This window comes from Dipodomys merriami, unplaced genomic scaffold (genome assembly GCF_024711535.1).
Source record: "Dipodomys merriami isolate MVZ:Mamm:240054 unplaced genomic scaffold, mDipMer1.0.p SCAF_9, whole genome shotgun sequence".
NCBI lineage: Eukaryota > Metazoa > Chordata > Mammalia > Rodentia > Heteromyidae > Dipodomys > Dipodomys merriami.
Window position 1 is genome coordinate 10,480,518 of NW_027206512.1, and position 25,599 is coordinate 10,506,116.

Consider the following 25,599-nt stretch of genomic DNA (forward strand, 5'->3'; position numbering starts at 1 on the left):
TCAATAAAAAGATATTGTCTAGAATTTCTGAAGATACAGACAAATGTCAATAGTATTATGTAAAATGAAATAAAAATTCAAATTGTGTTTTAGTTCGTGTGGCTCTTATCTCCATTTAACCACTGAAGCAGGAAGTATAGCTGTGGCTTAAGTGGTAGAATGCTAGCCATGGACATAAAAAGCTCAGGGAAAGGGCTCAGGCCTTGAGTTCAAGCCCCAGGATTGGCACACACGCATGCACATGCGCGCGTGGTCACACACACACACACACACACACACACACACACACACACACACACACACACACACACACTGAAAAGTACAAATACATTTTTTTATTGCAGTCCTGGGGCTTGAACTCAGGACCTGAGAGCTATTCCTCAAGGCTAGCACTCTACCACTTGAGCCACAGATTCACTTCAAGCTTTTTCTGCGTAATTTATTGAAGATAAGAGCCTCAAGGATTTTCAGTATGGTTTGGCTTTGAACCACAATCCTCAGATTTCATCCTCTAGAATAGCTATGATTACAGGCATGAGCCATCAGCTCCTGGCAAGAATATGTGTGGTTTTTTGTTTTTGTTTTTGTTGGTTGTGGGGCTTGAACTCAGAGCCTGGGCACTCACTGAACTTTTTCCTTAAGGTTAGCGCTTCACTGCTTTGAACCACAGCTTCCACTACCGGGTGGTTAATTAGAGATAAGAGTCTTGTAGACTTTCCCTTCTTGGGCTGGCTTTGAGCCACAATCCTCAGATTTCAGCCTCCTGAATAGTTAGGACTACTGGCATAAGCCACTGGTGCCCAGTTTCTTCTTCTTTTTTCTTTTAATGGAAAGGTCCTAAACTAAAGAAGGAGATATGAAGAAAGAGAACAGAAGTTACCGGGATTGCAGCTGTAGTTCCCAAGATATAGAGGAAAATCAGAACAGTCTTCATGCTTTCTAGACCTGTGAATCAAGAAGATAATTTCAGTGATGGGGACAATTTCCGTAGGGGAGATTAAGTGGTAATCTTAGTAAATATTGAGTTTGATATTGTCCTTGGAATTTAGAAGTGGTCATTGTCTTAGTGAACTAACATCTGAAAAGGAAGATAAATGACACTTCTTACCTTATTTTGTCCTTGTGAAAATTGCTCCTTCATATTTTGGCCTTCCCAAAGAAAGCATTAAAATTCTTGGCATCCTGGAAACATTCTAGCTTCAGCTAGAATTATAACTGCTCATAACCTTGAGCAAGTCACTTACCTCTTCTTGGGGACAGTTTTTTCAGGTGAACTATGGCTTGGGTGGTAGAATGCTACCCATGGACACAAAGCTCGGGGACAGCACCCAAGCCTTGAGTTCAAACCACAGAACTGGCGCGTGCGCACACACACACACACATGATGATGATCTTCTAGCTATAACGTTTTAGGAATATGGACATGGAAATAGTCTATGAATTTCATGAACCTCCAAATGCTACCATCTTTTACCTTCACTATGTTCTCTAAAATATATTCTATGACTATTGTATCAAAATCTAATATGTTATATCCAAAATTAAATGTGTGGAGTAAATACATAGGATCTACTCTCTGTGTTATTGATGATAATTTAAAATATTTTATTCTCTTGGTGAATGCCAATTGTAAAGTATCAGTGAAAAATGCAGTTTCTCTCCTGTTTTCCAAAAGGTAACAAACATTCAAAATGATGTGAAGATTTAATTAAGAAGCTACAACTTCTGTGAATCCCTATTTTCTTTGCTAGAATTCCGTGTGTGTGTGTGTGTGTGTGTGTGTGTGTGTGTGTGTGTGTACGTGTGTGTGTGTACACGCACGCGCATGCCTATGTGTACTGGGGCTTAACTCTCAGGCCTTAGCTTTCCCTCAGCTTTTTTGCTCTAGGCTTCTGTTCTACCAGTAAGTAATCAGAGCCAATGCAGGAACTAAGCCACAGCTCCATTTCTGGCTTTTTTTTTTTTTTTTTTTTTTTTTTGCTGATTAATTGGAGAAAAGAGTTTCAAATTTTTGTCTGCCTGGGCAATCTCTGAACTGTAATTCTCAGGTCTCAGCTTCCTGAGTAGCTAGGATTACAGGTGTGAGCCACTGACACCTCATTGGATTCTTTGCTCTTTAAGAAAAAGAGGCAGAAAGCAAAACTTTATGGTTATATTAAGTCATTGCCCCAGGAATATAGATTCATTGATAGGAGTTTAATGTGCCTTCCATACATTTTTATGGTGCTTTGGGTAATGCTTTACCATTTAGTACTTTCCAAACTTTATCTATGGAATAGGAACAAAAATTCCTGTTTGCCAAAGGTTGCCATTGATCTAAGAAGACTGAAAATTGGACAGTATGATCCATAATACCATGAAATCATTTTCTTTGCCCTATCTACTGTCACTCAACATTATTATTAATACAGTCATTATTGTTAGCATTATGTTTGACATAGGACAACAAATATGGCTTAAATGTAACACAAACTTTTTCTCCTTCTTCTGGACACACCTTTTCCCCTAGGTGGTTTCAAGCTGCTCTAGTTCCAGAATATCTTTGCTCTTGGTTCATTCATTAAAAATAAGCTTGCAGTGCACCTATAACCAGACTTATGGAAATGTAACCTCTTTGTGTACAACTACTGAATAATAATTTGAAAAAAGAAAAAAAAAGCAAACTTGCTTGTCTTAAATTCTACATATTTATCTTGTAGTTTCTTCACACATACTTAGGAGATAGTCCTAGACTGGTGATTCTCTACTTTCAGGTAAAAAGTATTTGTTTTAACTCAAAGAAGTTACTAGAATGCTGAGAATCCTGACAACCATTCCACAGCTGCAGGGTTGCCTAGCTATTCAGGAGGCTAAGATCTGAGGATCACAGTTCAAAGCCATCAAAGGCAAGAAAGTCCATGAGACTCTTATTGTCAATAAACTACTCAGAAAAAGCTAGAAGTGTTGCTGTGGCTCAAGTGGTAGAGCAATACCCTTGAGCAAAAGAAGAATCACAGGGACAGAGCCCAGGGCCTGTGTTTAAGCTCCAGCAATAACAACAACAACAACAAACAACTGAGTTTGTCTTATAGCACTAGCTGAATTGTTGTACACAATACAACTATTCACCTACCATGGAGGGCCCATTTTTTCCTGCATGGGCTCTGATTGTTTATTGTGTCTCAGCCTGGTAGAATTTTTTCAGGAATCTCCTATTTATTTCCATTCTTGAAATTGAAAACAGAATTTGAAGCCAGTATAGCACATTATTTAGAATGATTAAAGTAGGAAATTGCCCCAGCTTTCAGTTATTAGGGAGATACCTGTATTGAATTTCTCTTTATCTTTTATTGTGTCTAAGTAGTTGTACAAAGGGGTTACAGTTCAACATGTCTATTGATGAGCACAATGCATCTTGATCAATGTCCTTCCATTGTTCTCCTTCCCAATGCTACTCATCCTCTCAATTTTCCTAGTTTATGACTGCATTCTCCCCCTCCTCTCTTCATTCATCTATCTCCCTCCCTTTGACTCCTCCACACATCCCTCAAGAATACCAGATTGCTGGTATTCATTTTGTTATACTATAAGTTAGTTGTTCAAAGGAGTTACATCATTGGAATTCTCCTCTGCATATACCATACTACAGTTAATATGTTTGTGTATAGATCATATGACCCTATATATGTTTACACATATTTATAAATTATATCTAACTTTCAATATGAGAGAAGACATATGTCCTGTCTCTCTGGGCCTGGCTTACATAATATTTCTCCAGGTCCATCTATTTCTTTGCAAATGATAAAATATCATTCTTTGTGATGGATCAGTAAAATTAATTTCTAATGAGAGAAACTTGTAGGACAATCTACTATCCAGAACTTCTATTATGCTCTACTTTGTCCTTTAGATAAAATCACTGGTCACTTCATCTTGTCTAGCTAACGGTAGGTGCCACACATTGACCAAAATAACTTCAAGGTCTTCAGATTCTTATTTGAAAGACTGAACAAATGTGTTGATTTGCATAAACAGGACAAAGTGGAGAACGTTGCTGGGAAATGAGCGATATTTTGAAAATAACTGTCATACTAAAGAGTCTGGGAGGTTCAATTTGCTGATGCTTGCAAAGTACTTGGAAAATGAGAAAGAACCATGATGTCCTTGCTTAGTACCATTCATTCTTGGATAAGTAAAAAGTTCGTTTTTATTTTGAGATGTTCCTGTTTGGTGTGCTGTCTTTACAAAATGTAGATTGCTATTTTGCAGACAGAATAAATAAAACCAAATGAAAAATTTAGCAATGAGAAAAACTTTCAGAAATGATTATAAGACTTACATATGCAGCATTGATGTGACATTAGATAAAAGTTCTCTCTCTAAATGTGCAAGGTCTCAGTGGTAGATCTGAATCAGCTAAGAGACTTTGGTCAAGGCACAGGATTTTTTTATGCACAAAAAGGGCAAATATTAATGCCTTTCTGACTTATTTTCTATGGTTGGTTGGACTCTCAAATGGGATTATGTAATCATCTTGTAACATCACCAACTATAAAAAGGAAGTGAAAAATGTTAACATTTCTTGAAACACTAAGACAGAAAACAGCTCATTAATAATTCACATTTTAAGTCATTTTGTTACTTAGTGTCTTTACATTTATCTTTCTTTTCTTCTTTCATACCAGTGTGTATTTCCATGAGTCTAAAGAGGCTGAAGATGTGGAGTAGTTGGAGAACTTCCTAGAACAGGGTGTCTTGTAACTAAACTTCCAGAAGAAGTTCAGTTGAAACTAAAAGATGACAGGCTGCATTGGGTAAGACCATTCTAGGATAAGTCAGCATTTGGACCTTCAAATGCCTAGCGTTCTTCTATTGGCTGGCCAATGTGCCATTCAAACAAATTTGCTGTGGCAGGAATGGGTCTCCCACTAAGAACCAAACTCTCAATAGATGTCAACTCAGTTCTAACTCACATTGGGTAACTGCCTTAAGAGAATTTCTTTCATTTCTGATTTAATATATTTAAATGCTGTGGCTGTTGATTTTTTCTATTCTCCTCACGGAGACATGGAGTCTTGGTCTCCTTGCCTAATCTGAACTGTCCTTGGTGATTTACTCGACAAGTGATTGAGCAAGAGTGATGTTCTTAGACTTCTGAGGCCAGACCATAGGGGCCTTGGAGTTTTTATCTGGATCTCTTAGAATACTTATTTTGGGAAACTTGAGCCAGTGGCAAGAGAGTGACATGCCATTGAAAATATCATTTTATAGTCCTAAACCATTTCAGCTTTCTATATGTCATTGAAAAGATACAGGACCTGTGAGTGGAGCCATCGGGGACACTCCAGACTAGTTCATCTCACTGCTGAGTACCCTGAGTCTCCTGCCCAAACTCTCCATACACAAAATCTTGAGTCAACCTTCTTTTCTTTCTTATTTCTGGTTGGCACTGCCATACAGAATTATGAGTTGACCTTGGATAAAGGTCACAAATGGGACAGCACTAAATTGCAGCAATTTGAGCTCCTGTCACTGTGACATTCCTTATTGGCCCTTGACATTAGATTAATAAATAAGAAAAAAAGACATCAAATGACCTAGACCATTGTAAAACTTCCACTAAGCCACCAACTTAAAAAATCTTCACACAGTATAAAATGGCAATTCTTTACATTTTATGTGACAGTAGATAATTAGAATAAATAGTATTTTATATGAAGTAGCACTCATATACATTCACTAAGATTAGAATCACTTACAAGCACCCAACTATTATTTTATTGGAAAAGCCTTGACTTTAATAATAGCTAATAGTACACACCAGGTCAGTACTGTGGAAAGTACATTAGCTATGAATGTTTCACTTGCGACCTTACCCTTACTTCATGGCAAAAATCCATCCAAAGAGAACTTCCTGAACATTTCACTTCTCCAATGACACAAGTTTTGCCACTGCACCTAGCCTAGTCTTGGCAATCAAAGTACACCTCATTGTGTGGCTTTTCAGGGACATTCCCAGAGATCCCTTCCTTGCTCAGAAGAAATGTGCATGTTCTCCCTTTTCCATGACATGTAATTAAGAGATTACCATAATTATATTTGGAGAATCCCAAAGGCTTCTCATAGGCAAGACTGTAAAATGACCACCTTTTCACACCCCTTCATCATTCCTTTCAGAGCTCCTCTTTTATTATACCATTCACTAATCTCATTGTCTTTTTCCAAAATCCCTGCAGGTCATTTTCTGGTTTTTCTTTCAGCTTTTGTCTCCAGAGAGCCTCCGTTGCTCCTTGCACCACAGTAGAGTTGACAAAAGTATTTTATCCATATGAATGATTCGTTCTCAAGTCCTGTGACTGTATCTGTCCTTCAACTGCCTCTTTTTCTTTGAATGTTGGACTTCTAATATTTATAGTTAGGAATCTTCTCCCAGTAATTTTGCATAATCTTTGGGGGTACAGTTATATGAGTATGGCCAGAATGGATATGCTGTATCACAGCACAAATTAGTTCAGACTTCAGGGGTCCTTACATCGGCTTCATACCAAGTCCTGTATATGAACATGATCTTCACACACACACACACACACACACACACACACACACACACACACACACACACACACACTATATCTATCTATCTATCTATCTATCTATCTATCTATCTATCTATCTATCTATCTATCTATCTATCTACTCCTGGGTTACAAACACTATATTCATCCTCTCAGAATGGCTGAACTGAAGGCCTGTGGCATTTGTGATACTGCAGGATTTAATATTCAAATAATTTTCTCCCTGTTGTTAATAGCCTGGCAATTCCCCTTCAGAAGGCTAGTCCCTAGAATTATCCCATAGATTAATGCTGCTCTTTTTCTGCCACCTCTGAATACCAAGTTCTTGCTTCTTCTCTGCTTGCTTTTATTTGCATTTCTCTTCTTAGTTAAACTTTACCAGTATAAATTCAGCTTATTGGGACTCAGTGGAAATTGTGTCTCCTGTGTTAACACAGTAATTCAGTTGTTAAGTTCTGCTAGCTGGGAGAGAGCAATTTCAAGGGCTTTCAGCTCTGTCAATGGACAAGAATTGTTCATTTGGGGGAGTTCTTCTCTTCCAGGATTTAAGAAAAAACAGCAATTAATACCTGAAAACAGTTCCAAGTAGCCTCATTCTCATGGTATTAGAGCCCTCTGAGAAATAAATAATGGTGTGTTTTCAGGAGCTTTTAGTTCTTGTCTGAACAACAAATGAAAGCACTCTGTCCTAACACAGGTCCCTCCCTTTAAAATCTGGCATCTGGTACAACAGTACGTTGGTGAGGGCCAGCACTTTTGACAGGGGAAATAATTGTTTCCCAGTGCTATAGCATTATTCATTACCTGCCTTCTGTGAAAGAAGTAGAGACAATACATTGTAGTGGAATGGTGGTCAGAGTTAGAAGAGTTGTTTGAAAATAGGGTAATAAAGCTATAGCTCATTTATGGCTTTAGAGAGAAAGTTCTAAGAAGATTCCTTCAAACAAGAAAAAGGCACAATTGGTCCATAATGGTGAAGGCTATTCATTCTTCCTCTCCTTCTCTGGAAAGAGATTTATCACCCCTGGATATTTAGACATCTTCCAGTTGCTCATCCACATTCTCTCTCCATTTTTCCTTGCTAATCCTTCTGGGTTCAGAATGATTTGTGTTAACGAATTGTGTTAACAAGTTGTTTTTAGCCAGTAAGGAGACCTGGCAAGAGATTTGGGGAAAAGAGGAAGATATGGCTGCCAATCACTTTCCAATAATTCTCTTCCTTTAACTGTTCCAGCCATTCAGTTCACACATCCTCTGGGTGAACTTCTCATAAAAAATTTCTTGTCTGGGTTCATAAAATCTCTCTTCTCTTCTGTACAAGCTTAGCTCTTTCTAACGTGTCTTTCAACCTCATATGTTTTTTTACATGCTTTTTATATGCCTTCATTACATTCTCTCCAAGTTCCCAAACTTGAGTTCTTCTCTTCTATTGATTGAGTCTTTACTGGGTTGTTGACCTACACAACCCTTGATTCAAAATTTAGGATTTATTGGCTTGAATATCTTCACATCTTCTGTCAATAAAGTTACTTCCTATTGCCAAGATGCCCTCATTTAAGTTTTTCTAGTGCTATCTGAACTGGTACATTTTGTTTACTCCGTGTGTGTGTGTGTGTGTGTGTGTGTGTGTGTGTGTGTGTGTGTGTGTGTATACATGCACACATGCCAGTACTGGGGCTTGAACTCAAGGCCTCATGCTCTTTTTCCTCAAGGCTTGTGCTTTACCACTTGAGCCACACTTTTACTTTCAGATAGTTTTGGGGTTAGCTGGAAATAAGAGTCTCTTAGATTTGTTCAGGCTAGGTTCAAATGCTGATCCTTGGATCTCAGCCTCCTGAGTACTAAGATTGTAGGTATGAACCACCAATATCTATCCTGTTTAGTACTATTCTTTTCCCTTCCATTTCAGCCTTTTTTCAAACAAAAGGAACTCCAACGTACTAGCTCAGTCTAACAACGTTTTACACATTGCTTTCAAATCTGATTTTAGTTGGTTAGTCCTAAAACTTAGGAAAATTTATCTTCATCAGAAGTAGACCAATTAGCTGAGTTGAAACAAAGTTGTATTTTAGATGTGTTACATTGTATACAAAGTGTACATACCAGGAACTGGACTATGGACCCGGAGAGCTATTAGCCCTGTTATGAAGATAATAGGAAGCAGAGAGGCTAGGCAGCCACCCTGTTATCACCACAGTCTCAGACCTAACTGCCACCACTATTCAAACACATTGGTTTTGAAAAAGAGAGAGAGAAAGAAAGAAAGCAGCAAAGAACCACTCATAATGTAGACCTGTGGGCTTTTTGTGTGCTACTCTGTAGGAAGAAAAGAAATAACTCACTCCTTTAAAATTTAACATGGCATTCTAACTTCAATAAGAAAAGTCATCTTGTTACATTAAAAAAATGTGGAGGGAACAGATGTTGGCTCAGAATTTGCTTTGTCTAAGGGATCTTTGGAAACATTGCCCAAACTCTTGGCATCAGATACAAAATTAGTTTTCTTTATATGAGGAAAGGGTAGTAATAGACTATGATCATTGTTCTTAGCAAGGTAGGCCAAGGTCACTGCAACCTTCCTGCAGCGCTGCCCTAGAAAGAACAGACATTCCCAGCTTGAAGCCCCTTTGTTTAGCTTTTTTTTTAAATTTTATTTTTATTAAAAGGATTGGCTTTCACTATGGGAGAGGTTTTAATTGGATTTCACCATGAAAGAAAACAGTAATTAGATTTCTCAGCAACTCTGTGAAACCTGTTTCTGGAAAAACACAGAAAGGGGTCTGAATATCTTTCTTCAGCTGGAACTACAGTGTAGCCACACCTGCAGACGTAGGCCTGATAGGCACAGTGGAATGGGCCATGCATGGGTCAGCTGCCTCACATCTGATGGGGAAAATCCAGCTTTGGCCTCTAAAGAACAAGTGTGTGGTCCTCTAGCTGCAGGGTGGGAGGGAGGCTGTGTGTGTAATAGCTAAGAATTATTTGACATTGTATTTGGCGGGAAATAGAACATTCCTCTGAAGGAAGCCATCAAATTCATCTTTAGCTCTTTCTTCTGAAATAACTATCTCCTAAGACATACACCTCTATCTAGACCGAATAGTGAACTTTTCAAACAACCATTATTGGTCCTGTGGTTCATTCTGAAGTAAGGGAAAGACTAGGTCTTAGTAAGTCACCTTGTTTGCACACCCATCCTGGCACCTACCCAGGAGATGGAGGCTGTCCAACTAGCTTCCAAGGCCTAGAGGTGAGACAAGCCATCTTTTGAACCGCAGATACACCATGTTGTTTATAACCAAAGAGGATAGGTAATTGCATGGTATTGTTTAGCCCCAGGGAAATCCCAGGTGATGGGCTTGCCTGAATCCTGGGAGGCAGGGGCTAGGGCTTGGACAATAGGTTACTGGACCTGTCAGTTTTGGGTCATAAACTCTCAAGCTCCCTGTGACCATACCCCCCTGATCTGACCCTATTTAGGTCCAAACCAGCTCAGGCATCATTATGCCATGCCATAAGTCTCTGTGTTGGTGTCCTCTATCTCCTGTCTTCTGGCTTTTCTCTGGTCATCATGGTGTCTCACTCCGTAGGAGCTAGTCTGGTTTGTTGGTATTGTTTCTTTACTGTGTCTTTCCTTTCTGGCTCTCATGGCTCAGTCTTTTCTGACAGTGTTAAGTATATTCACAGGGTGCAGATCTTTGGACCAGGAGTCCATCTGCAGGCCACCAGGGCTCTAATAAAGACTCCATATTCAGCCTCTCAAAATGTGGCTTCTCTGTTTTTGCCATATGACAAATCTGTGCTCTGTTCTGTAATTACATTCATTTCCACTGGCACAGTATTTTCTAGAAATCTGAAAGTTCAGGTGAGGAGAGAGGCATGGTTTTGCATTGGCTTGCTTTTCCTATATCTTTTAGAATAGGAATTGATTTTATTAGTTTAGAAAATTAATTTAAATTAAGAAAAATGTGTGGATTATTCTGAAACTACTGGTCTAAGTAAGTTGTGAATTATTCATTCTTCCTACAGGTCAACTGTGTTAGTTCTCCATTATTGTCACAAAATACCTGAGATAATAGACTTAGAAATGAGAAAAAGAGAAAAAAAATGTATTTTTGAAGTTTTGCAAAGTGTTTTCCCACTTAAACCTACTTCACATAGCCACCCGCCTTCCCTGAACACCAACTGTTCCCTCCTTTCTCTTATCATCCTCCAGTCTCATTTTGCTGCTCATTCACAGGCAGCATAACCAGTGAACTGGGGTGCCAACTCAGTCATCCCTACCTCCAAAATGATTCCTCATTTCTATTGGCCAACGGTTGATGGAAATTTTAGTGCTGGGTAGTTTTGCTTTGAATCCTTGTAATGAAAAGTTTCTGCCTGTTGTCCTAAGTGCCTCATGTATCTGGAGCATCTAGCTGCTGGCTACTTCAATCGTAGCTGCAGCTAAAATCCTGAGTCTCTGGCTTCAGAGACTTTTGTTTTTCAAGGCAGATGGTGACTACTTGGTCTATTTAATCTCTCTTTGCCTAAAGTTAAATAACCTGAGAAGGATGTACCAAATGGAAAAAAGGAAAGGTTTGCCTTTACTGATTTTTCTGTTCTTTTGTTTTTCTCTTTCTGATTGTCATTTTACATCCTGGACTATGTACATGCACCCTTCCAAATAAGGCCAGGTATGCTCTGTTGAATTTGAATGTAGGTTGCTATTTTTAGTAGTTAAAACTGTGGGAAACTTGCCTTTTGGGGAAAGGTAGTAAACAAAAACCAGACTCAAATGGAACATTCTCCTTGTCTTTACATGAGACTCAGGCCTTGTTTTCAGAGAGCAAACCCCTTGGTCCTGTTTTGGATGCTGAATGCATGTTGTTACCTGATCTTCAGGTAACACTGATGCTTAAGAGCTTACGAGTAATAAAGAGTCTCTGGGGTGAGCACTATGGTTTGACATTAAAGTCATCTGAAGGATGAAAACAAAACACTTCTATTTTGAGTTCTCTGCTGAGTCACCACCTGACATCAAGGTGGCCCTGGTCTCACAGTACACATGACACAATTACACTCAGTGATGCAGGTTTTCCTGGACCTTGACATTCACCTGCCATTACCTTCCTAACTGAACTTATCCTGTGTGTATCCATATGGTCATGTCCATCGGGGCTCTGAGTCCAGCTAGAATTTCATAGAGATATTAAGATACATTCCACCCAAATCAAGCAGAGTACCCGTGTTTAATACTTGGAAATGAGAGATTTTGGAGGAGCTCCCCTGTTTTTGCTGTCAGAGGGTTCCTGCTCCATGATCTTTGCACAAGATGCCAGGCTCTTGGAATTTGGAGGCCAGTCATTCCTCTCAATCACCCAGCTCCAGAGTGAACCTGCACTTAGCATTTAGATCAGCAGAAGCTATCACAGACCTTGCAGGGAGGCCAGCCTTCTTACATATATTCTTAGAACAAATGTGTTTTGCCACATGCTTCTCATTTCAGAATATAATTGTATGCAATGTATGTGCAAATACAGTGTCACTTTCCACTTCCCTCCCAATCATGATGTAAAAAAAAAGAGGGATTGGCTGTATATCCCAGGGTTGCTGCAGCCTCTCACATTCAAGACTACTATCTCAGCTTCTTCATTTTGGGCAGCAAAGTGTCATTCAGGAGAACAATCTGAAATGATCTCAAGCAATGCTTGTTTTTGTTCTTCAGAAGGTCACCTTGACAGAAGAGAGGAGAAAGCAGACTTAGTCATTATCCTTGAGGTATGACTTCACTAGTGAAGTGTTAGAATTATGCTGTTTTAGAAAACCACACTTGCAGATCCATGTGGTTTTTACATAAGCCCTTTAAAGAGCACTGGAAGAAGCAATACGGTAAGCAATTAAAATGTAGCACGTATCACCATGGAGTGACGTCTTGTGCCTGGGATAATTTGCAGCATCAGCCGATTTTTTTAAAAGGTGATCTACAAGCGACCTACAGAAGAATTGATGATATATTCAGTATTTGATAATTACAGAGTGGATCCAGTGCACAGACACTGAAGTTTTAATGAAACTTTCCTGAAGGCAGGAATATAAAGTCCCTTTTATACAAATAAAATATTCAAAATGAAGCAAGTTTTGAAGATAAAATAGATTAAATCTCCTAAATAGATGTTGGAATACACTGTCCATTTATACATTTAAGTTGCCACAAATCTTTTCATTAGAAGAATAAAGATGGCTTTGTATGCAAGGTCATCTTATACTTGGGCACCTGCCTTTTCAGTAATGCAGTGATTTGATTAATGGCTCTCTTCCCCAGGACAAGGACACCAGAGTTTTGCAGGGCACTGCCTTTGTCTGGTTTGGCTCCTTGTTACATCTCTGATGCTGCACAGGATGTAGGAGAACGGAAACATCAGTTGTTTAAGGCACCACATAAAAGGATTGCTTATTTACTCAACTGTGTGACCTAGAAAACCCTGAAGAAACTAAAGGGAAGACTTCATTTAAAAAACATGGTGTGTGTTTGTGTGTGTGTGTGTGTGTGTGTGTGTGTGTGTGTGTGTGTGCGCGCGACAACTGGTACTTGAACTTGGAGCCAGGTTGCTTTCCCTTAGGTTTTTCTCTCAAGGCTGTGGCTGTTTGAGCCACACCTCTACTTCTGGCTTTTTGGTGGTTTATTGGTGATGATGAGTCTCATGGATTTTCCTGCTAAGGCTGACCTTGATTCTCCATCCTCAAACCTCAGGCTCCTGAGTAGCTAGCATTGCAGGTATAAGTCACTGGCACCTATCTTAAAAAGCATTTTCAGACAGAGAGGTTGTTCTAGTATTAATCAAGATGATTACAGTTTTCTTTACTCATAGAAAATATTTTAAAAATTCAGAATTATGTCTTTTCTTCACAAATTCACAGTTTCACGTTTATGCCAGCATAAACGTTCCACAATTTACTCACAGGAAATTCGATTCAAAAAGTCTATTCCTATCAGTTAGACCTCATCGTGAAAAAATAAATTACAACTATTCCATACTAAGCATCCATGTAAATTATGTTAATTAATCCTACAATGGTCATATGGATGAGCTCTTATTCCCATTCAGGAGAAATGGGATATTTTGAGATAGCATTCAGTGTTTACCATGAGTTGGATACTACAGTAAGTGTCTTAATACACTATTTTGTTAAATTCTCATGACTGCTTTTTGACTATTATTGTGTCTATTTCACAGATGAAGAACGAGGCATAGAGAAGATAAGATTTAAAAAGCAGTAGTTGAGAAGTAGGGGCAGGAGGATTTCAAGTCTAGGTCAGCTTGGGCTACATAGAGAGTTCAAGGCCAGTAACCTTCTCAAAAGAAGAAGAAGAAGAAGGAGGAGGAGGAAGGGGAGGAGGGGAGGGAGAGGAGGAGAAGGAGAAGGAAGAAGAGGGATAAAAATGACAGAGAGAGGGGCTGGGAAGGTGGCTCAGTGGCGGAGTGCTTGGCTTGCATGCATGAGGCCCTGGGTTCGATTCCTCAGCACCACATAAGCAGAAAAAGCTGATGCTCAAGTGGTAGAGTGTTAGGCTTCAGCTGAAGAGCTTTCAGGCCCCACGACCGACCCCCCCCAAAAAAGTGACAGAGAGAGATCCAGGCCCAAGTGGCTCTGGCCTATAAACCTAGCTACCAAGATAGCTGAGATCTGAGGATTGCAAATTAAAGCCATCCTGGGCGGGAAAGTCCTTGAGACTTTTATCTCCAATTAACCACCTAAAAATCCAGAAGTGGAGCTGTGGCTCAAAGTGATAAAGCTCTAGTCTTGAGCATAAAATCTTAGGGACAGTGTACAGGCCCTGAGTTCAAGCCCCACAACCGACAACAAACCAAACCAAACTGAAAGGACTGGGAGAGATTAAGTGTCAAGATTCAAGTGGAGACTGCCCCAAAGAACAGCACATGAAGGTGGGAGGGGGTGGTGGGAACTTGGGAAAAAAATGGCTTGTGGAGTGTGAAATGTGCGATGTCAAGAGAGACCATTTCCATCTGAGAGACCATTTTTGCTGTCTGAGTTTTTTTTTCCTCCCTGGAACCTCACAGTAGACCAGCCAGCTTTCTTGTTCATTTTCTTAATACCTCCTGTTCACTGAATCTTTAAAGGAAACATTTAGCTACTGCAACCACTGTGTCTAAGTTGGTTGCATAATAGGAAGGCAACGTGCCAGGACTGGCATCTTCATTTCCAAAGAAGGCTTTTTAAAGCCCACTAAGAGCTGTTCACACAGTGGGTCATGACTTGGGAGTTCCTCTATGCCCTTTCATTGCTATGGTAACGAGGAGCTGCTGCTTCCCACAGCCAGGAAAAGCAGCTGACAGCTCAATGCTAGAGACCTAAGAAGAGAGGGTGACAAAAAACAAAACAAAACCAAAAAAAAAATTAAACAAGAAACCCCTTTCTTTTTGAATGTCAGGGAGAGAAGAAGAAGAAAATACTCCCAGAGCAAGTCAAAAGCCCTATTCTTGCCTTTAGAAAAGATCTGAAAGGAAAAATGTTGGGGGCCTTCCCCTCTGTCCAAGTAGGGCAATAAAGCAGGACGGACTGCAAAGCCGCCTGTCTCCTGACTTAGCCTAAGGCAGGCTGCAACAGAAATTGCTCCTTGGTTTCACTTGACTGGGCCATTAAGCAGCTGCCAATTGGTGAAGCAGAAAGACTCACAGTAACAAATAGCTCATGTTGGGGTCCCCCAGGGGGAATGTCAGATGTCTTTCCATGTCTTTGAATTGAAAAAAAAAGACAACTCAAAGAATATGTTCTTTTTAATCTCCAACCTTGCAACTAGAAACACCATCTTAGATGCAGTATGGATACCCCACTGTTATGTAAGATTTCTTATGAATAAAATCCACTAAAATTCCCATGTGTTAAGTGTTCTGTCAGGTCCTATACCTGGGAGTTAGTAAATATTGCATTTGGTTTTTCATTAAAATGATGATTAATCATTGTAAGAGGTGTTTTAAATCTGCCTTTTGTCTTTTCTTGAGAAACATTGACAGCTTACTCTGATACTTGGAAGAGGATAGAGGCTAGACATTCTAGAGTTTTCCATTTTGTATCCATGTCTTTTGCCACAAGCCATCCTCTCCTGCAGTCACTTTGTAGTCATCCTTGAATCCAGGAAATACCAGCTCACCTAGCCATGCAATCCTGAGCTCACCTGAACAATCCTGAGATAACCAACTGCCAGACCACCGGAAGCCATCTCTGAGTCTGCCTGTGACTTAGAACTGTAGTAACTATGCATACTTTCTCCCTGTCTGCCCCCAGTTCTCTCTATTTAACCTAAGACGAAAATTTGAGCCTCTGAAAATAGCTGATGATGGCAAAACTTGTCTTCCCATGGCTGCTGCATAATAAATCACCTTTCTTTGCCCTTCACCTAGATGTTTCTTTATTTGGCATATGGGGGCGAGTGCTGGACTTATATCTGGAGCTCCTGGAGATTGAGCAAAGGGTCAAAAACTACAGTTTCACTGTTTTGCTGACTACTTGGGTAAATGAGTACAAGCAAGTATGAAGTAGATGCTTACCCTGTAGAAGGTAGAGTCAGGGGTCCTGTCTAGGTGTATGAGGCTCAGAAGTCCATGTTCTTCTTCTGTGCTGACTCAGAGCTATGTGATGAGTAGAATGTTTACAAGGAAGAAATAAGGGAATCCCTTTCTCCACTGTTTTTTCAACAGTAACTCTAATTAGGCCAATACTTTTATATTTGCTATGATCAATGGATTAATTTGTATATACCAAGCATTGTTGCTTTCCTCACTGGATTTTCACATCAAGTTTCTTCAGCATCTAATTTTGTATTCCTAGTTCACAAATGAAGAGACAGAGGCACAAAAAGGTGAAGTTATTTGTCCTAAATCTTGGTGTTATTTAGTGGAAAGGTCTAGATATAAACCAAGTCTGTGTGTTCTAGTATCATAAGCCAAATCTACACAGTCATATATAACCAGAGCCCATGGTCTTACTGAAATTATTAGACTAGCTTCCTACCTATGGAGAAGTTGGTCAGGACCACACACTCTGTTTTCCAGAGCTCAGTCCATTTTTTGATGCTAATGAAAGCCATGCTGGTTCATCTTCTGCCAAAGCCAGAAGAGGCCTCTGTGAGACATGTAAGAATCATACTCTGGCCTAGTTGGATATGTATCTCTCAGGCAGCTAAGGAAATTCTCTTGAATTTAAGGGGGCCCCTTTTCTACAAAACCAGGAGAACTTCCTGAACTGAAAAGTAATAAGAAAGTGATAAAAGTAAAGCACACCCCAAGCTTTAATAAAAGTTGTTTATGTCCTACTTGATTGAAAAATGTTCCCAACATGTGCTAAAAATACCAACATTTCAGTATTGCTACAAGTCAACTGAGTAAAAATAACACTTAAGAGGAAATGAAATGAAGAATATTTGGGGCTTATCTGGATACATCACTACACACTTCATTTCTGGCATCACTACTTATTATTTTTGCTTAGTTGATGCATGAGATGGTGTCAGGAAAAGCTACTGGAGATTAAATCCCAAAAGGAGAAGGAAAATAATCTCCAGCATTCTAATTGCTCAATGGCTGCACTAAAATTCTCTGAAAGAAAAAAGACATGATCCACAAATGATGCATACCTATTCTTTTCCAAAATGCAGAAGGCAATGCGAGTTAACTGAATGTTAAAACAGATGAAATAGATTTCTCTGTTTAGATAGATCTTATTGGGTGGAAAGAAATAGAATTTTAATCTTCCTTAACTATTGTATCTTTTAAGAAAAAAGCCACAGCCATAATCATCTAGATCCAAGTAAGCTGTCAGCTAAAGAAGGTGGTATATAAGAGAAAGGGGAGAATAAAAAGAAAGATTTTACTGAGTTAGATTGAGTGAACATTTCTATTCAGAATGCTGACACTCATGGCCAGGAAGCAGATACAATAGCAAGGTGACATATTTAGCCTCTGCAGAAGGAAGGCAGTGAAAACAAAATAGCCCTGCAGTACCTCTTGCTGCAGTGTTTGTGCAGTATTGATCTGTAGTTGAAAGCATGGTTTCTACAGGGTGACCTTTAATGTCTGGAGGAATGAGTAAGCATCAGTGGCATTTACTGGTGTATTGTAGAAGACAGAGACAGGAATAGCATCTTATAACACAAGAGCTATCAGAATGTCTTTAGCTCTTTAATTCTCATTCCTTCATTTAGCTTTTTCTAAATAAGACAGCATCTGAAATTAGAGAAATATTATGCCCATGTGTAGTGCGGATCTTAACAAATGACAGGAGGCATGAAAATATTCATTATAAAGCAATACAAAGAGGATCGGCAAGGATAACAACAACTAAAAAATGACCCAATAAGAATATATGATTAGAGGAGTTTTCCTATCTTAGAAAAGCAAAATATTATAATTCTACAATGTTTTTAGGTACAGATTGTGCTGGTGACTGGATAACTAGATAATTTAAATATGGACTACAAATTATTTCAGTTTAAAAATTATTATTTATTTTAGAACACAATTTTCCCTATGGTTTATTTCGTGTTTAGTAAAATATATCTACAAAAGATATTTAAGCTTCATTACGGTCTTAATGCTAACAACTATTTTTTATCTTTGCTCTTGGTCCTTATAAAACCATCATTTGCTAGAGTTTGCAATTTAATCTTGTAGGGAAAAGGAAAACATAGATATAGATGGTAAAATTCCCTATTCAAGATCGTTTCTATACATCATATATAGAATTTTTTTAATGAATGGCTTTGTATTACTTAAGCAAACATATTAAACAGTTAGATCATAACACAATCATTTTAACAAAAGCAATTAGTAATGCAGTAAATATATTGAAATTTACCTTCAGATAGGTGGCTAAACCCAGAGTTCTAGTAGAAAACTGAAGTTGAAGTTCAATCCCCTCTTCGCTTCCAGCAGGAAATAAAAGTTTGACAAATACCCAAGAGAAACTCTTTCAACCCCTTCTCTCTTTTAGCTCTGCTTTCTCTGCTCAGAAACACATTCTAGTCTATTGGAGTTGAAATTCTGCTGCTCTGTCAACTAGTCTGGGTCTGAAGTGACAGATGAGAATTTGGAGGCTGGCAGCAAGGGAGTGTTTCAGACTGTCATCCGTTTGGTTGCAGATTCCTGGATCTCTGTAGCAGGCTGGCCACTTCTTCTGAGGGTAAGATGAGCTTTGCAGGCAATGCAAACCCAGAGGGAAAAAGCAAGTCTGCTGGCGTGCGTGGAGTTAACAGCCCCCACCTCCCCCCCCCCCCCCCCCCCCGCTCCTGTTCTCACAGGCTCATAACTTGGCCAGAATATAAGCACTTGGCTCTTTGTGCTTGCTTTTTCTTTTTTTTTTTCCAAACAGCTCTGAAAGATTTTTATAAGCAATATTTCTTGGTGGGGGGAGAATTTTATTTTAAGATTTTGAAAAGAAACTTCATGTCAGTGTTTCTTCCTAAGAACAAGTGAGGCATAGGGGTTAAAGAAGAAAAGAAAAATTGTAGCATATAACATTTTTTCCATGGCTTGATTGCATGGATGATGGCATGAATGCAGTCTGAATGTTAATAGCAGGCCACTTCAGCAACTGTGACATTTCTTTGAGTGAGCTTTGGGAATTTAGATTTATCTGAACCATTGCTCCTTGTATTATAGCTCACTGGTATGCTGATTCAGAGATGTGGCAATTATAGAATCCTTTATCCCCCCTTCCTACTCTAATCCTGTGCTTGTAAGGTTTGGTCTCCAGGAAGGTGTCTGCCAGCTGGAAATGTGTGCTTATTTTTGACCTGGCATTCTGTTATTTATGTATGTCTAATCTCTCCTATTATGAATTCCCACCTATGTTTATTGCACATTTGTTATGTGTCAGACACTGTGTCAACAGCTTTTAATGCATTGTATCAGTTGACTTGTAAGTCTATCAGAAGTAAGTTTAACTATGTTCTTCTCATTTGGTGGGCATAATGGCTAAGTGTTCAGAATTTGAAGCCAGGAAACTTAGATTTATATCTTAGCTTATTGTGTGTGTGTGTGTGTGCGCGTGCGCGTGCGCGCGCGCGCTAGCGGTACAAGGCATGAAGTCAGGGCTTGGAAGCTATCTCTTAGCTTGTTTGCTCAAGGCTGGCTTTTTGGTGATTAGTTGGAGATAAGAGGATCACAGATTATACTGCTCCATCTGGCTTTGAACCGAGATTCTCACATCTAAGCCTCTTGAGTAGGTAGGATTATAGGTGTGAGTCAATGGTGCCTGACTTCTCTATCTCTATCTCTAGCTCTTTCTCTTTCTTTGTTCTGTCTCTGTCTCTGTCTGTCTGTCTCTCTCTCTCAACTGCAAGAACAGACATATGTTACATAACCTCTCCAAGCTTCATTCAGCATCTTTATCTATATGATGGAGCTATACATGGAAATGATCACAATATATTTCTGGCAATTTTTCTGAATCTTAAGTAACCCAATATAAGAAAACTACATAAGACACTGCCTGTCACTTATTAAACACTCAATAAATGTTAGCTACTATAGTTTATGTAAGAGACTTGATTAGGCAAAGTGATTTTTTTCATGGTCTCTATCTGTAATCAGTGAAATGGAATTCCAAATCAAGCTAATTAGTAAGGTGGAATTCCCAATCACCTTGTTTAACAGTCATACTTGTGTTAGGCTACTTACCATCTCTTTCTGAGCAAGCTGGTAAATTCTTTGGAGTCAGAGATATGCTTCTCTCTATTTTACTAGAATGTAGGAGATGTGCTTTCTTCACATTCTGGAAATGCTCTTGAAAACATGAGATAAACGATTGCAACTTAATGAAGTTAAAATATCTAAATGGATGCCAAAGTCCAGCCCAAAGAAAAACAAACCTCCAACCCTCAAAAAGCAACCTAATAAAAACAAAGCAAAGTAAAATATAAGCAAAGCCCTGAGCTATAAAGCTAGGTAAATACACCTTCATCCAAATCTCTCAAAGCACTTTGGGAACATTTGTTTATTTTCAGAACACTACAAGAGAAAGGTAACAAGAATTATCTCTATTTTGCAGGTGGACACATTCGGGAGCAGAGGAAACTGGGCAGTGTGCCTAGAAACCAAAAACAAATCGCAATGCAGCTGGGGACTATCTCCGTCTCAGGACAGGATTACTGGCTCCAAAGTGCCTTTCCAGAAACAGGATGAAAGGATAGGATGTCCTTGGGTCTTAGACAATGGAGTGTTTTCCTTAGCCAGTGTCAGAAGTCTCCTCTGAGGAAGAGGAAAGAGTGGGCTCTGTTGGTTTTTCTTCTCTTCAGCTTATGTGTACATCTGGCCATAGACATGTGGAGCGTGCAGGCGCCATTACTTTATTACTTCAAAGATGTCCTGGAGAACATGAGAGTTGTGAGACCTTCATTTCAGAGGATTTTCTTTTCTTTTCTTTTCAATTTTAATCAGTCATGGGGCTTGAACTCTGGGCCTGGGCGCTGTTCCTCAGTTCTTCAGCTCAAGGCGAGCGCTCTACCACGTGAGCCACAGCACCACTTCCGGTTTTCTGAGTGGTTTATTGGAGATAAGAGTCTCATGGACTTTCCTGCCCCTGCTGGCTTTGAATTGTGCCCCTCGGATCTCAGCCTCCTGAGTAGCTAGGTTGACAGGCACCCGGGGCGGATTTTCTTGTATTGGCTTAAAGATTTTCTTAGGGACCCCAATTTAATAAATTGGAGGTGGCTTTGCGATTAATTTCAAGGATTATGCTGACAAAATTTAATGGAAGAGCTATGGAAATCAAATATTTTTTCTAGTATTAAAAATTAATATTTCTGTGAAATCATCAAAAATTTATTATTGAAGGATGGGTTAATGTAAAAACAATATCTTTTGGTAGTACTCAACATTGAACTCAGAGCTTTCCCACCTGATCTCCACCTCCAGCCTTTTTTGTTTTAGTGTGTTTTTGAGGTTGGGTCTTATTTTTTGCCTGGGCTGACCTGGATCTTGGTCCACCTGTTCACACTATCTGCGATAGCTGGAATGACAGGTATATGTCATTATATCCAGCCTTTACTCTTGAGATGGAGCCTTATGGACATTTTGCCTGAGTTGGCTTCAAATTGTGATGCTCTCAATCTCAAACTCCCAAACGTAAAAATAATTTGCTTATGCCAGGCACTGGTGGCTCACACCTGTAATCCTAACTACTCAGGAGGCTGAGATCTGAGGATCGCAGTTCAAAGCCAGCCCAGGCAGGAAAGTCCGCGAGACTCTTATCTCCAATAAACCACTCAGAAAACCAGAAGTGGCACTGTGGCTCAAGTGGTAGAGCACTAGCCTTGAGCTGAGAAGCTGAGGGACAGTGCCCAGGCCCAGAGTTCAAGCCCATGACTGACATCATCATCATCATCATCATCATCATCATCATCATCATCATCTAATAAATTTGCTTAAGGCCAACAGACTTCATATCTTAAATGTAAACATGTAGCCAGAGAGTTCATTTGTAGATTGTAAAGCTTGTGAACTTTTAATCAGTTTTATGGAAGGATTTGTTAATCTATGACATGATTGAAAAAAATCTATTGCTTAGGTCTGGGAAGGTGGCTCAGTGGGAAAGCGCTTGCCTTGCATGCATGAGGCCCTGGGTTCGATTCATCAGCACCACATAAGCAGAAAAAAAAGCCAGAAGTGGTAGAGTGCTGTGGCTTAAGTGGTAGAGCGCTAGCCTTGAGCTGAAGAGCTGAGGGAGAGTGCCCAGGCCCAGAGTTCAGGCCCATGACCGGACCCCCCGCCCCCCCCCCCCCAAAAAAAAAATCTGTTGCTTAGTTAAAAGAAATTCAGAATACTAGAAGTTCTTCATTTAAATATTTTACTTAGCATTTATTTGCTATACAAATGAATTTCACTGGGGTATTCCTATACATGATTACAAATGACCCTCTCAGACTCACCCTCTTTGTCATTCTTTCTAGTCTCTTTCCTCTCTCCTCCCTCATAGAACAATTTTGACTGGCCTTGTTGTTCTATTTACATGAACATATATGAAGTCCTTAGACCATGTTCGTTCACACATCCACCCTGTCCATTGACCCTCCTTCCCTCTATCTACCAAGAGAACCTGTTTTACTACTCTGCCATTCAGTCGTTAAATCTTGTTTTTAAAAGCAAAACACTGAGATTTCATATAAGTGCAAACTCATAACTAGATAAGAGAGAAAACTGACCAAAACTAAATGTGAAAGAGCTTTGAATTCACAGTGCCTTTGAAGTGTGTCTTTATTTTAGGAATGTTCATTGGCAGATATCCAACCTCTTATTGTTTGTAAAGCTGCTGTCATTTCTAAAATAGTTTATAGCTCACAAAGCTGAGGACAATAGACCTACAACAATACCCACCTAACAGATGGAGCTGCAGATCAGATTTAGAGAATTCATTCAGTCTTTAAATGCAATGGAGAAGTCTGACAAAGTGCTTCTTTCATGACTGTGTGCCCTGACCTACGAGTCATCTGTACTGGTCAGGGGTCTTTCACATGCTAGCGTCTGAGCTGGAGCCTTCTTTTTAACTGCCAGTGCTGAGATTCCCTTTGTAACACTGGTGAGAGTTCTGGGACAGCTTCTAAAACCCACCCATTCATGAATTACTCCAGGTCTCCCACCCATTCAGGGGTCTATTTAGTTAGTCAGGTCACCACATCCATAGCTTCTGCATCTGTGGATTCAACTAATCATTGATCAAAAATGTTACAAATATTTCATTAGTATAGATGTTTCTTTTTGCCATGTTCCCTAAACAATACAGTATAGTAACTATTAACCCAGCATTTACATTTGAGTAGATATTACAAGTAATTTAGAGATGGGGTAAAGTTTACAACAAGATGTGGATAGGTTAGAGGCAAATATTGTACCATTTTCTATGAGGGGTGAGCAGTCACCATGTTGGTATCGATGGGGTCTTGCAACAAATCTTTTGTGACTGCAGTCAATCCTCAAGCATAGGATGAGCTTGCTCTGTGTAGACAGCACAGGATCTGAGTCATGGAAGAGAATTATCTCAGTTCAGCCTTTCTGGAGTCTAAGACAGGACACACTGATGGTCAGAACATGACATGGATCCCTTGGGGTAGAAGTAATGGATGCACAGGCAGGAAGCAGGTAGAAGGGGCAAGGAAGGCTACAGGGAAAACAATCTAGACTGGGATGTGGCCTGTAAGACTTTATTCCTTGATTACCCAATGTGTTAGTTTGGTAGAATTCCCATATCAACATACCACAAACTAGTATTTAAATGACAGTTCTGGAAGATGGCAGTACAAGAACAAGGTATTGACAGGCTCCAAGTGCCCTGAGGCCTCTCTCAGCTTGCAGATGACCATCTTCTTACCATGACTTCACATATTTTTCCCCTTGTGCACATGTACGTCTAGTGTCTACCACTTTTTATAAAGACACAAGTCCTCATGGATTAGAACTTGAGCCTTATGATCATTTAATCACAACTCTCTCGTTAAATTCTGTATATAGTAAGTACTATTGGGGTTGAGGCTTCCGATATGAAAGTTAGGGGAGAAAGTTCATTTTACTTATACTCCATTGTGACATTTAGGTCTTTCTGTTTAGGTCTCTGTGGGTCTTGCTCCTATTCAGGTCTGAATTCTAGCTTAGTTACTGCTGTGCCTAAATGTAGCACCATCTTACCCTAGCATTGAACCATTTCCTGTCTCTCAGCTTGGTCCTGGTATTCAAACTTCTGGTTCAAGTTCTGAGTATAGGCTCTTATAAGTTTATTCTAGTCATCTTCTTCTAGCCAGGTCCTTTCATGAGATCAGCCAGCCCTCCATTAAGTGGCACACAAGAGCAAGAAAGACAATAGAAAAATGCGTACAATATTTTGCTAAGTATAATGTGCCTAATGTAATTAGCTACTGTTTTTCTAGTAATAAGCTTCAAAATACAATAAATGAAAATAAAAGGAGAAAGGCAGATTAAGACTAGGTATATATTAGATGACAGATTTAAGAAGTTTGACCTTTGTGTATTAAGTAAAAGGAGCTCTGGAAGGTTTTCCCATTGATAGGAAGTATAGATGTATTTATGAGGAAACATTATGCTGAGGTAACACAAACAACACTAAAATACCAGAACAAAGGTCCATGATGCTGTGTTGTTCTGTTTAAGCTATTTGCTTACTGCAAATCTAACACAATTCTGATATACATCCTCACTTTTGAACCCAGGTTGATGAAGTTCCCTTGAGAGAAGAAAAAAAGGCACATTACATTAGGTTCTTATAGCTTCTGTCTGCTATTCTGCACGTCATCTCTTCCACTGACTCAAGGAAGTTATATGACCACACTTGACTTCAGAGGGGGTCTGAAAGTCCAGTAGAGGTGAGGGATGCCAGGCAAGAGAACTAGAAAATAGTTCTTAGGCAGAAATGGAAGTGTAGAACACTATGTTGAAAATAAACATCAGGAAAAAGAAAAAATAATATAGGAGAGGCAAAAAGAAAAACAATTGTCTTGATGCCCATCCTGGGGCTTGAATTCCAGCCTGTGTTCTGTCCCTGAGCTTCTTTTGCTCAAGGCTACCACTCAACCACTTGAGCCACAACTCCACTTCTGGCTTTTGTTGTTGTTGGTGGTGGTGTTGTTATTGTAGTTAATTTAGTGGAGATAAGGATCTCACAGACTTTCTTGTCTCTACCAACTTCAAATCATGGTCTTCAGATCTTAGCCTCCTAAGTAGCTAGGATTGCATGTGTGAGTCACCAACGCCTGGCTCAAATGGAAAATTTTACAAAGTAGGTGACAGAGGAGCTAGAGGAGGAAGTAGAGAGTGGGGGGGAGGGACAACTCTATAAAAGAGACAAATAAGTAAATGAGAGAACTAAGACAATAGAAATATAGTGGGTCAATCAGCAATCCCACTTTTGGGCATTTACCTAAATGATCACAAACAAGCCCATACTAAGGCTACCGGCACAACTATGTTTATTGCAGCATTATTTACCATAGCTAAGATATGAAACCAACCCAGATGCCCCTCAGTAGATGAATGGA

The 25,599-nt window shown here is 39.5% G+C and overlaps 1 protein-coding gene across 2 annotated transcripts in view; it reads right to left on the minus strand.

The window, feature by feature from the left end:
- Nucleotides 1–18,765, minus strand: part of Sparcl1 (SPARC like 1) — a 39,327-nt gene extending 20,562 nt beyond the window's left edge. The window contains exons 1-3 of one of the 2 annotated variants that reach the window (XM_070012879.1): nucleotides 18,414–18,765; nucleotides 16,109–16,189; nucleotides 881–945 (exon numbers count right to left, since the gene is read on the minus strand). In XM_070012879.1, coding sequence (XP_069868980.1) covers nucleotides 881–934 — 54 coding nt within the window. In that variant the 5' untranslated portion in view covers nucleotides 935–945; nucleotides 16,109–16,189; nucleotides 18,414–18,765. The remainder of the gene's footprint in view (nucleotides 1–880; nucleotides 946–16,108; nucleotides 16,190–18,413) is intronic. The other variant, XM_070012880.1, reaches the window with a different exon arrangement.
- Nucleotides 18,766–25,599: the final 6,834 nt, after the last annotated feature.